Source organism: Chiloscyllium punctatum, chromosome 40 (assembly GCF_047496795.1).
Source record: "Chiloscyllium punctatum isolate Juve2018m chromosome 40, sChiPun1.3, whole genome shotgun sequence".
In the NCBI taxonomy this organism is placed as follows: domain Eukaryota; kingdom Metazoa; phylum Chordata; class Chondrichthyes; order Orectolobiformes; family Hemiscylliidae; genus Chiloscyllium; species Chiloscyllium punctatum.
Window position 1 is genome coordinate 23166216 of NC_092778.1, and position 12096 is coordinate 23178311.

The 12096-nt window shown below is 43.7% G+C and overlaps 1 protein-coding gene across 1 annotated transcript in view; it reads left to right on the plus strand.

Annotated features, from left to right (window-relative positions):
• The first annotated feature begins 311 nt into the window (after window positions 1-311).
• The window catches only part of metrn (meteorin, glial cell differentiation regulator), a 46433-nt gene continuing 34648 nt past the window's right edge, over window positions 312-12096 (plus strand). The window contains exons 1-2 of the mRNA XM_072559479.1: window positions 312-637; window positions 3680-4128. Coding sequence (XP_072415580.1) covers window positions 537-637; window positions 3680-4128 — 550 coding nt within the window. The 5' untranslated portion in view covers window positions 312-536. The remainder of the gene's footprint in view (window positions 638-3679; window positions 4129-12096) is intronic.

The window sequence follows — 12096 nt, forward strand, 5'->3', positions numbered from 1 at the left end:
CCCGGACAGTGGCTATCAAAAGCGAATACTTGGAGAGTTTTCACAAATGGGGAAGTCAATTTTCGTACAGTATTGTACATTTGGCACCACTCGATCACCTTATACCCAGTTTTGTCCAGCTAAGGAAATAGTTATTTTAGTTTTAAACGGGGATAAACTGTGGGATGAAGATGGACTGGAGTGTAGCGTTGTAGGGACACTGTTGCCCTTTTAAAAGTATTGAACGGCGTGTCTCCGCCCAGGCTTTGCTGTCCCTCATGATTGGCTCTCGGCGAAGCGCCTATTGATTGGTCTGCAAGCTCCGGACTAACAAATATTTAGGAACAGGAGCTCTTTGGTCAGTCTCGGTTTGTCAGAGGCTGGAGCTTACTGTGAGGGATGAAAGGGTAGTAGTGAAAGGGTTGGGGGAGGCGGTGTCACTCTGTCCTCCGAACTGACCAATATGACCGCGCCTGGAGCCCCGTCTCTCTGTGGATGTCACTTCTAATAGGAAGCCTCCGCTTGATTAAATCCGGATCGTGTCTGTGCGCTTGAAGATGCTTCTACTGACTCCCGTTGCACTGTGGCCTTGTCTGCTTTCCCTGCTGAGGACGGTGTGCTGTAATTACTCTGTAGACCTGTGCAGTTGGAAAGGAAGGTAGGAAGGGCAGTTTTATTACGTGTGTGAATGCCAGAGCATGCGCGAGTTCAAATCCTTGACTTTATTGTCCTGTTTGGTGATCTCTGTGCTCCCATCAGGACAGGGACTGAGGGTCCCTGATAGCAGCGCCCCCTGGCCACTTCTGATCGAAGCTTACTTTAAAGCTTTTCAGAAACTTGCTTTTTGTTATCGGGAGAAATGATTAACAAGCCTTATATCTGTGCAGATGCTAGGGGGATTTGGAAGGTGTTATGTGGCGAGAAACGAGAGAATCTTTCCTTGAGCCCACTTTGTTAACCTGGTGGCATTCCAAAAAAATAAGCGACCGGGTTTGCATTCTTCACTCAGCTTAATATAAGTCTTTTGGAGATGTTTTCAGGGTAAACTTAACCGGATGAATCTAGATTAGCATCCCATGATGAGCAATACGAGTATGTTTGTTTGGGTTCTATCATTGTATTGTTTTTCCCCCCCACCCCAAAAAAATGTTTAATTCTCACATTGCACACGAAAACATCACCAAAAAGGATTAAATGATCACAGCTAGCATTTGTTATGAAGGATATTTGAACACCCATTTGGACAATTCTATGAAATTCCCATTTGTGTATTTCTGACCGTGCTTAAGGTTATTTTGAGTCCTATCTTGTACATTACTGGATTGCTGCAGCCAGGGTCTTGTTTTGTTTTTAACTTTCAAGGCTTGTCACTTTCTACTTATTGTTTGCAGGCTGGGAGGTTTGCTTTCATAATTGCGGCCTCGGATCCGGCATTTTATTAAAATGCGAGTCCTTTTGTTATATTTGGCGCGCATTCCTATTGTTCCAGTAGTCTGCCCCTTAAAGTGCAGCGATGCGCTTGACACCAGCGGGACCCCGGGCAATCTGTCGCATCCCCTCTGAGCGTGGGACTGAGCCCTCACTTCATTCGCTGGAGAGCTCCTATTTGCTGAGAAAATAGCCTTTTTCTTCTAATCACGCGGGTGGTGGGACAGCACTTTAACTGGGGTGAGAAGTTTAGATGCTGGTAAGGCACTTTCTGCGGAGTTCTGCTGCTGCTTACTCAGTTTCATTGGTTTTAAGTGTGATCTGGTCACTTAGAGGATGCACAGACATCATTTGACAGGCGGAAATCTGAAGCTGTTATAATCAGTGTTCACTTTAAGTCCCTGATCTAAACTTCAGTCCACTTGGCCATACATGTCTCCTTCATGGGCAACAGTAGCTTGGGGCAATTTTTTAAATGAAAAAGCAAACTGCCCTTTCTGAACAGTTCCAAACAGGTGGATCTGCTTTCATTACTTCCTGCTTTCAAGACATGTTTGGGCATTTAAGTTTCAACTCGCTCAAGGTTTCTATAAGGTGGAACTTAGGATCAGACTCTCCTTTAGATCAGACAAGGTTCAGGGAAATTTAATAAATGTGCTCACCATGCTAAACCGGTTGGAAAGAGTGGTAGGTGAGAAAGTGAGAAAAGAACAGTTTTTTTTCTTAAGTTCATGGAATATGAGTGTCACTTATTTCTGAGACATCATGGATCTGGAGTCCCATGGAGACCAGATAAGAGTGGCAGATTTCTTTCCAAAAGAGCATTAGGAAACTAATTAGTTTTTACAACAACCAACAGTGTATGGTTCATGGTTGTCATTAAACCATCTCTGTACTGAATTGACATTTTAGTATCTGCCAGGGGATTCAAGCTCATGTCCCTAAAATATTGTGGCCTGGGATTCTGAATTACTTATACTGTGCTACTACACCACTGCCTGATCGATGGTGCAAATGGAGAGTGCGTGTGTGTGAGTTGATGTCTGGTGTGATTTTATGTTTCCGTTAATAAGGGGGAACTGCTGGTTCAGTGGTAAAGTCACTAGCTTAACCATTCTGACACAGAGGCTATTGCTCTGAGACCACAGCTTCAAATCCCACCATGACAGCTACCCTGAATTGCCTTTGAACTAAATGCCCCAGTTGAATTAGCACTGTTTGGAGTTGAAAACTGGCTCAGCTAATGATGACATCTACTATCTGTCTTGGAGAAGCTGTCATCCTGACCCAGTCTGGCTTATGTATGACTGCAGACCCACAGCAAAGCAGTTATCTTTTAACTGCCCCCCCCCTGGATTATGAGGGATGATTCATAAATGTTAGACTAAGATCCACATCCCATGAACAAATAGAAATGCAATCCAGTGCTATTCCTTTGCTCCATGCCTGTACACAGGTTTTAACTGAAATAACCACCCAATGCCCTCTCAAATACCTGAGTTGAACTTGCATCCACCACCTTTCCATTCTATACCCTATTTCTAGTGTAAACCTGTTTTACTCCCCTGTAAGTCTGGGCCTTTTGGTTCTCAACCTGATTATGAGCAAGAAGAGTTTCTTTCTATTTTATCTGACCTCTTCATGGTTTTACATTCTGAACTCTTAGCTGCCTTCTCCATGGAAAACTGTTCCAACCTCTCCTAACACGACTCTCCTGAAACAGTTCTTGTACTTTCTGCATTTCTGGTACTTTCAGATCATTTCTTCTGCACTTTCCAATGCATTCATTCCCTCCCCCCATAAGGTGGGTGCCACAACTATGCACAAAACTCCAGCTGAGCTCTTACACAAGTACCTTGCACAAATTCACCATAACCTCCCAGCTCTTCTACACTCTGCCCCTGTTAATAAAACCGAGGATATTAGTTGCTTTAACTGCATTCTCCAGTTGTCCAATCACTTCCAATGATCTGTGCTCCCCTTACAACTTGCTTAAATTGTTTTCAAATTGTGCCCCCTATTTTGTATTGACTGCATGTTCTTCAAACCAAAATATTTCTTTTGAGTGGAGCTCACAGGTTGATTCAGGCAGATGTTTTTGGGGTGACGGTGCAGTCTCTGTTCAAAGGAAGTCCATGTGCAGCGTATATATAAAATGATAAAAATCAGACAACACCAGGTTATAGTCCAACAGGTTTAATTTGAAGCACACTAGCTTTCGGAGCGCCGCTCCAAATAATATATAATCATTTCTTGTGCTCCTTTTCCCCAGTGGCTTGTCCCAGGAGCCTGGGAGCGTGGAGCAGATCTTCCTGCACTGTGCCGAGGGGGACGTGGAGTGGCTGTACCCGGTGGGAGCGCTGCACCTCAGCCTGTCTCCCCGGCTGCCTCCCTGGCCAGCTAGCCCGGCCACCCCGGGGAGCAGGGGGGCCCGTGTCACGGCCTGCATCAAGCCAGCGGAGAGCTTCCGGGGGGCTCAGATCTACCTGGAGCGGGACGGCGAGCTGCAGCTGCTGGTGCGGGATCAACAGGAGGAGGAGGAGGAGGAAGATGGGGCTATCGAGCCCAAAGTCCATTGTTTCAGCCGCTCGGCCGGTGAGAAGGTGGCGCTGTTTATCCAGTCCACCCTGCACCGAGACATCAGCCGCAGGATTGCTGCCTTTAAGTATGAACTCCGGGGAGACTGGGGCTCGGGAGTGCTGCTCCCTCAGCAGATTGAAAGTAAGGAGCCAACAATAAAGTAGATATCTCGCACTGCGCACCCCCCGCTTACAGTTCGTGCTAATGCTGACTTATTAACTAGAGCCCGCAGACCACCCCGAATTAACAACCACCTCCAACTGCTCAGTCACAGGGAATGAGCAAATCCAACGAATCAGTCTCTGGAGGTGATCTCAGGACTGTCAATATAATACAGGCATTGATGCAGAGATTCCATTTGTTGGGAGACGATGGGGGAGAATGGACATGATGCCTTCTAGATGGATCAGTTTCTTTAGTTGATCAGTGTGTGCAGAATAAAGCCAAAAGTATTGGATTAATCCCTGTAACCAGCGGTGGTGGTTCATGCCCTCTGAGTTGGGAGGTCATCTTGCTGCTGGACAACACATTGGGCCACTTTTGGAATATGGTGTTCAATTTTGGTCTTCCTGTTATAGGATAGATGTTGTTAAACTTGGAAGGGGTTCAGAAAAGATATACATGGATATTATTGGGATTGGAGGATTTGAGTTACAAGGAGAGGCTGAACAGGCTAGGGCTATTTTCCCTGGAGCATAGAATGCTACTGGGTTGTGGAGGCTTACGAAATCCTGGGGCACATGGAGAGAGTATAGCCCAGAGTAGGGCATAGGTATAAGGTGAGGGGGCAACCTGAGAGGCCACGTTTTCTTGCAGAGGGTGGTGCATGTATGGAGTGAATTGCGTGAGAAGCTGTGGGTGGAGGCTGTTACAATTACAACATTTTAAAAGGCATCTGAATCGATACACAGATAGAAAGGGTTTATAGAAATGGGAGCCAAATGTTGGTAAATGGTCTAGATCAGTTTAGGATATCTGGTTGGTATGGATCAGTTGGACTTGAATGGTCTGTTTCCTTACTGTATGACTCTCTTATCCCAAGTGGTTACCCATAAGCTACGTATAACCAATTGTCTCTCAAATTGAATGAGATGTCTCTAGTCTTTCTAGACTGAGCTCCTTTTCCTTCCTTGAAAGGAAGGTTGCTTATTAATTCACTTTCATTAATAGAATTGCTCAGCCCCTTAGTCTTTAACACAATGGAAAACAGAGACTTGTGTTCAGATAGCACCATACATGAATTCAGAAGGTGAATAAACCTCATTTTGAAATGCAGTCTCTGCTGTAATGGATCTACCAACGAGGATAAAGCCCACAATCCAGAGATTCATTAAAACTGGGACTAATGCATCCAAACCTGAACTGGGAATTGAAGACCTGTACTGAACTGGTGCTGGTCGGAAGTCCTAGAAAGACTGACCATTCCTCCAGTCATATCCCAGAGGAAGTGACTGTCACACTGCTGGTATTATTGGCTATACTGGCCCCAGAGGAAATGCCAGTTGAGTGGTCCACACTGGCTCTTTTTCCAGTTTGACTTCAGGGGTGAGCTGGAATTGTGTGTGTATGCACTTGTGTGACTGTGTGCAAATCAGAATTTGAGGTGCCTCGACAAATGTCCAGTCAAAACATTAGGAGTGAAGGTTTTGTTTTAAAAACTGTACAAATATTGTTGAAAGTAGGAGGAGGATTAAAATACAGCCACAAAAGATGCTGCTTGCAATTCACTGCAGAAAAAGATACACCTAATAAATAAGGAACACTCATTAGGTAGAGTAAGATGTAAAAATAAAAGACTAGATCAGAAATATACAGCACTTGATGTGTTTGCATTTTTAACAAGAACACTTCCAAAATCTGAGTACAACCAACTTGCTCAGCAAGAGCAGGAGTTCACTCTTGGGACTATGCTCCCATTATCACTCTGTCCTGTAGATGGAGCTGTCCCTGAGCAAATGTGACGTCCTTGCGTTAGCCAACACTTGACAAATAATGAGCGGCTCTTTTGGCCTGCAGCACTTATCTACTAGCTGCTCTTCATTTCACCAAATTCCCCCCACCCCACCACCACCAAACTCTTTTTACAATTGCCTCTGTAGAGCAGAAGGAAAGGACTTCTCACTATCCTCAATGTAAGCTCTGAATATGTAGACTAGTTACTCTAAATGTACCAACCCTAAACCAATTGGGTATATTTGGAGTAACAATAACTTGACCAAAGGCAAGTTTACCATCCCAATCACCCTCTGCCCTATCCAGAACTTGTTGCATTTAGTTTCAAAACTCAAGGGTTCCACAGGGGAAAGTTTGCAATTTTAATGACACCTATCCTAATATTTGCTGAATGTATGAATATGTAAAGCAAATGAAGAAGGGCTTTTGCCTGAAACGTTGATTTATTTTTTTCCCCTGCACCTCAGATGCTGCCTGACCTGCTGTGCTTTTCCAGCACCACACTCTTGACTCTATTGTAAAGCAAACCACCTTTTTAAAAAGGAAGGTGCTTGTCACATTCCATACAGCAACCTGCGCCAAGAGGAAACACCAGTTCTGACACCTCCCCAGACTTTGCCCCACCTGGTGGGATTAATCAGTGAAGTTAGTTTGATTTCACATTTCACATGGATTCTTTTTAAAGTTATCTGGAGTTCATTAAGGTTTTTATGAACCAGATGACCTATTGGGTGAAATTTCCCAACTCCACAAGTCAGTCAGTTTACCTCGACAAAAGGAACAACAAATGGGGGAAATAAAAGCATTCTTTCTTGGCAATAAAATACAAACAACGAGATGTCTCTTTCTGTAAGCCATTCTGGCAAAGTAAAATCCAGAAGGGCAATACTTCAGATTGTTGTGATCTGACTTTCTGAAACCGACAGCCAAATTTTTGTGAAATTAACATTGATTGTGGTCAAAGATTATACTAGTACCAGCACCTGTTTGGAAGATCACTTTGTAATTCTCAAAATTTGGGAATATCACCGTAAACCATGAGATATTGGAAAAGGAAGAGGCCGTTCAGCCCATTGAGCCTGCTGTGCCATTCAATATGATCATGGCTGATTCGATCATCCTCAGTTCCATTTTCCAACCTTTGATCCAGACCCCTTGATTCCCTTGCTGATTAAGCTGAGACAGACAGATTTCTAATCACCTGATGAAGGAGCGTCGCTCCGAAAGCTAGTGTGCTTCCAATTAAACCTGTTGGACTATAACCTGGTGTTGTGATTTTTAACTTTGTACACCCCAGTCCAACACCAACATCTCCGAATCATATCTCAGCTTAAGGATCTAAGATTGACAGGCCTCTGTGGTAAAGAGTTCTGCAGATTCACTACACTCTGAGAGAATCTCAGTCTTAAAAGTGCGATTCCTTTAATTTGAGAGAATGCCCTCTGGTCCTAGACTTTCCCACAAGGGGAGATATCCTTTCCACATCTATCCTGTCAAGTTCCCTAAGAATCTTGTATTTCAATAAGGCCACCTCCAATTTTTCTAAATTTCAATGAGTACAGACTCAACCTCCTCCTAAGACAATCCCTCTATATGTGGGGTATCAGCTGAGTGAACCTTCCATGGACTGCCTCCAATTCCAATACATCTTTTCTTGGGTAAGGGGCCCAAAACTGTTCACAGTATTTCCAGTGTGGTCTATCGAGTGCCTTGTATAGTTTTAGCAAGAGCATCCTATTTTTACCCTTTGAAATAAAAGCCAACGCTCCATTTGCCTTCCCTATTACCTGCTGACTTTGGTGTTAGTATTTTGTGATTTGTGGATAAGGGCTCTCAAATCCCTTTATGCTGAAGATTTCTGTAGTCAACAAGCTAAATCCTAACTATTGTTCTCAGTGGAAACAAAGACCACAGAGCAAATAACATTGTGAATTCAATAGAAATTCATTTGGTCACAATTCATTAAGTACAATAATTCTACGTAGTTTTGTTTTTGAATTATTTCAAGTCCTTCCAAAGTTTAAGGGTGTTCTACTCATGACTTTCAATTCAAACTGAAATTCTTTCATTACCTACTGTCCGACAATTGTGGAAGATTCTTGAGCGATGATAGACTGAGGGAATGATTCTCACTCTTTATTCGATTGTCAAGTTGTCGAAGTAGGAAAGTAAACTTCAAATCCCAAACGGACAGTGATTTCTGGAACTAGTTGCCAAGCTGTGGTCATTAGGAACACTTCAGAAGTTAATCTACTTCCTCCTATTATAGAGAAGAATGGCAAATGTTTGTAGCTCTGTTGTCTGTTTTGAATGTGGCACTACAGAAAAATATTTCTAGTTTTCAAGCGTAGAGTTTTTAATACAGTTTCGGATGTAAAATTATTTTAGTGAGCTGACTGAGCCATGAAATGCTAGTTTGTGCAGAGATTTTTGCACAGTCAGCAGTTCTTTCCAATTTCCACTTTGGTGCACAATTCAGAAGCGCAGTGAAAGCCTTCCACAGTTCATTCACAGAAACCTGCTTAGTCGAGCCAGGTGTGTCTGGACCTCAATGGGTCATTCGAAAGCTTTAATCCCACTCCAGGTTTACTTCCCATGGATCATAGGAAAAGGGAGGAAAGTTCTGTCTGAGAATAAGTGCAGTATGAGGGTCAGGAATGCTCTTTGTAACCCCAATAGCACCCTTGTGGTGGAAACAACAAAAGCCCAGTGTGTAGGACCCAAGACAAAACTCTGCCTTTTATTCGGTTGCATGAAAGATTAAGGATTAGTATAGTTGTCATGGTGATTGTAAAGTATTTCATGTTTTTTTTTGGTGTGCAATTAGTATGCCTTTGGATTTTTTTTGGTCAGAGGTAGAATTAAAATTTAAGGAACATTCTATTGGAAACTCTCCTCTAAGTAGTTTAATGTTCTCAGATATATTCATTCAGCATAACTGCAATTCCTATTTGCCTTGGACCTTGAAGTAACACTACATCAATATGAGGGAAGTATAAATTCTGTGTGACAAATTGTATTTAAAATATATTGAATAAGATTTCCTTTTTAACAGCACAACAAACAATAGTTGAAGTTTATAAACCAAATGGGAAATTATTTTGAGGTGTCACAGCGCATTTATTATACGTAATGTACCAAGGAAATCATTCCCCAATATTCCTCGATCAATGCTTGATGTCTTGCTGAATCTACCTTGACAATTTTACAGAAACAACTTTCCTTAAATAATGACTCTTATCATCCCCATGATCTCCCAGTTTATTGGAGAATTGAAATAAAAGTTAATAGTCAAAGAACCAGGGAAAAAAAACCAGCTCACACTTTTAATTCCCCAAATGAATAACAATTGAAATTCAGAGAATTGGAATATTATTCTCCTTGATACACAAGCAGGGTGCTCGACTTGTACTGTGTATAAATGGTCATTTTTAAATGGTCTTTTTGTCAACCTCTGTTTCTGATATCCACACTGAAAGTAATGGTTATTAATTCTTTATAAACTAACTGGTGAATTCTAAAGTGGGCATACTGTACTGATCATTGACCTTTTTCATTCTCTGTTCCCCCTTCAGCAACTAAGCACTTCTTTTTCTTAAATGCTGCAGTAGTTGGTTGAGAAGGCTTTCTGAGCTAGAACTAATGTCAGTGTATAAAAGCAGACTGTACTCCAGTGAGCACATGTGCTTGATTTGAGGCCATGTGCGTTCAGGGGCATCTTTTGTCCCATGTTTCACAGAATTGCTTTAATCCTGCCATTGCACCATACCTGTCCATTCAGAACTAACTGCATTTGGGAGACATAAGAACAGGAGGAGGCCATTTGGTTCCTATATGCTGTTATCCCATTCACAGTGATTATGGTTGATCACCAGCCTTTTTTAAATTCATTCATAGGATCAGGGTATCACTGGTTTGGTCAGCATTTATTGCCCAGAGGGTAACCATATTGCTTACCAAGAGTCAACCACATTGCTGTGGGTCGGGAGTCCTATGTAGGCCAGACCAGGTAAGGACAGCAGTTTTTTCCCCTAAAGAACATTAGTGAACCAGATGGGTTTTTCCTAACAATGGATTCATGGTCATCATTAGACTCTTAATTCCATATTTTTATTGAATTCAAATTCCACCATCTGCCACAGCAGGATTTGAACCTGGGTACCCCGAACATTTCCTGAGTGTCTGGATCAACAGTCACACCCTATCTCTTGCAAAAATGCCATCCCGTATTCCCAATTTCTCCGCCTCCGCCGTATCTGCTCCCAGGAGGACCAGTTCCACCATAGGACACACTAGATGGCCTCCTTCTTTAGAGACCGCAATTTCCCTTCCCATGTGGTTAAAGATGCCCTCCAACACATCTCGTCCACATCCCGCACCTCCGCCCTCAGACCCCACCCCTCCAACCGTAACAAGGACAGAACGCCCCTGGTGTTCACCTTCCACCCTACAAACCTTCGCATCAACCAAATCATCCACCGACATTTCCGCCACCTCCAAAAAGACCCCACCACCAGGGATATATTTCCCTCCCCACCCCTTTCCACCTTCCGCAAAGATCGTTCCCTCCGTGACTACCTGGTCAGGTCCACACCCCCCTACGACCCACCCTCCCATTCTGGCACTTTCCCCTGCCACCGCAGGAACTGTAAAACCTGTGCCCACACCTCCTCCCTCACCTCTATCCAAGGCCCTAAAGGAGCCTTCCACATCCATCAAAGTTTCACCTGCACATCCACCAATATCATTTATTGTATCCGTTGCTCCCGATGTGGTCTCCTCTACATTGGGGAGACTGGGCGCCTCCTAGCAGAGCGCTTTAGGGAACATCTCCGAGACACCCGCACCAATCAACCAAACCGCCCCGTGGCCCAACATTTCAACTCCCCCTCCCACTCTGCCGAGGACATTGAGGTCCTGGGCCTCCTTCACCGCCGCTCCCTCACCACCAGACGCCTGGAGGAAGAACGCCTCATCTTCCGCCTCGGAACACTTCAACCCCAGGGCATCAATGTGGACTTCAACAGCTTCCTCATTTCCCCTTCCCCCACCTCATCCTAGTTTCAAACTTCCAGCTCAGTTACTGTCTCCTTGACTTGTCCGACCTGCCTATCTTCTTTTCCACCTATCAACTCCACTCTCCTCCCTGACCTATCACCTTCATCCCCTCCCCCACTCACCCATTGTACTCTATGCTACTCTCTCCCCACCCCCACCCTCCTCTAGCTTATCTCTCCATGCTTCAGGCTCACTGCCTTTATTCCTGATGAAGGGCTTTTGCCCGAAACGTTGATTTCGCTGCTCGTTGGATGCTGCCTGAACTGCTGTGCTCTTCCAGCACCACTAATCCAGTATTTGATTTTCAGAATCTGCAGTCTTTGTTTTTACCTAGTCCAGTGATAATACCACTAATCTGCCACCTCCCCAATAACTTGCATCTGCCTTTGCCCTATGGTTTTTAACACAGTTGGTGAGCAAAATTTCAATTTTCCAATTAGCAGGCTGGTCTGACATCTGTTGCTGTTCGTAGCAAAGATCCCAAACTTCTATATTTCTGTGTTTCCCTGTCAAATGCCTGAGAGGTCTCTCTCTCCTGTTCCAGGAGATATGAGTTCCACGGTAGCTGTGGTCATTCTCATTGCTGTCCTCTTTCACAGGCCTTCTCTCCACCATCCCCTGTTCTCATAAATTTTCCTTTCAACCCTCTTGGTTATCACTGACCTGTCATGACAATTTTCAAACCTCAAAATGGGATCACAGTAAGGAAAACTTTGGGGGAAATCACCTTAGGATATGCCCTCGAATCCGAGATTCCTGAACAAGTAGAAATAATATTTCCCTTCATATCTTGTTTACTTTGGTCAAGTGGCATTTGAACCGTCTATATTTCTAGGACATTCAGGCCTATTTTGTGTAATCTCTCCTCATAGCTTAATCCTCAAATCTTGTATATATCTCGTGAATCTATGCTGCACTCCCCATGGCCAACCTATCCTTATAATAGTGTAACAAACACTACGATTGGTGGTGTTGCCAGACTGATTACTGAGGTGGCAGTGCTGATGTACAAAAACAGACTGAAATAGATGGGACTATATTCAGTGGAGTAGAGAAGAATGAGGAGGTATCCCATAGAAACCTGTAAAATTCTAATGA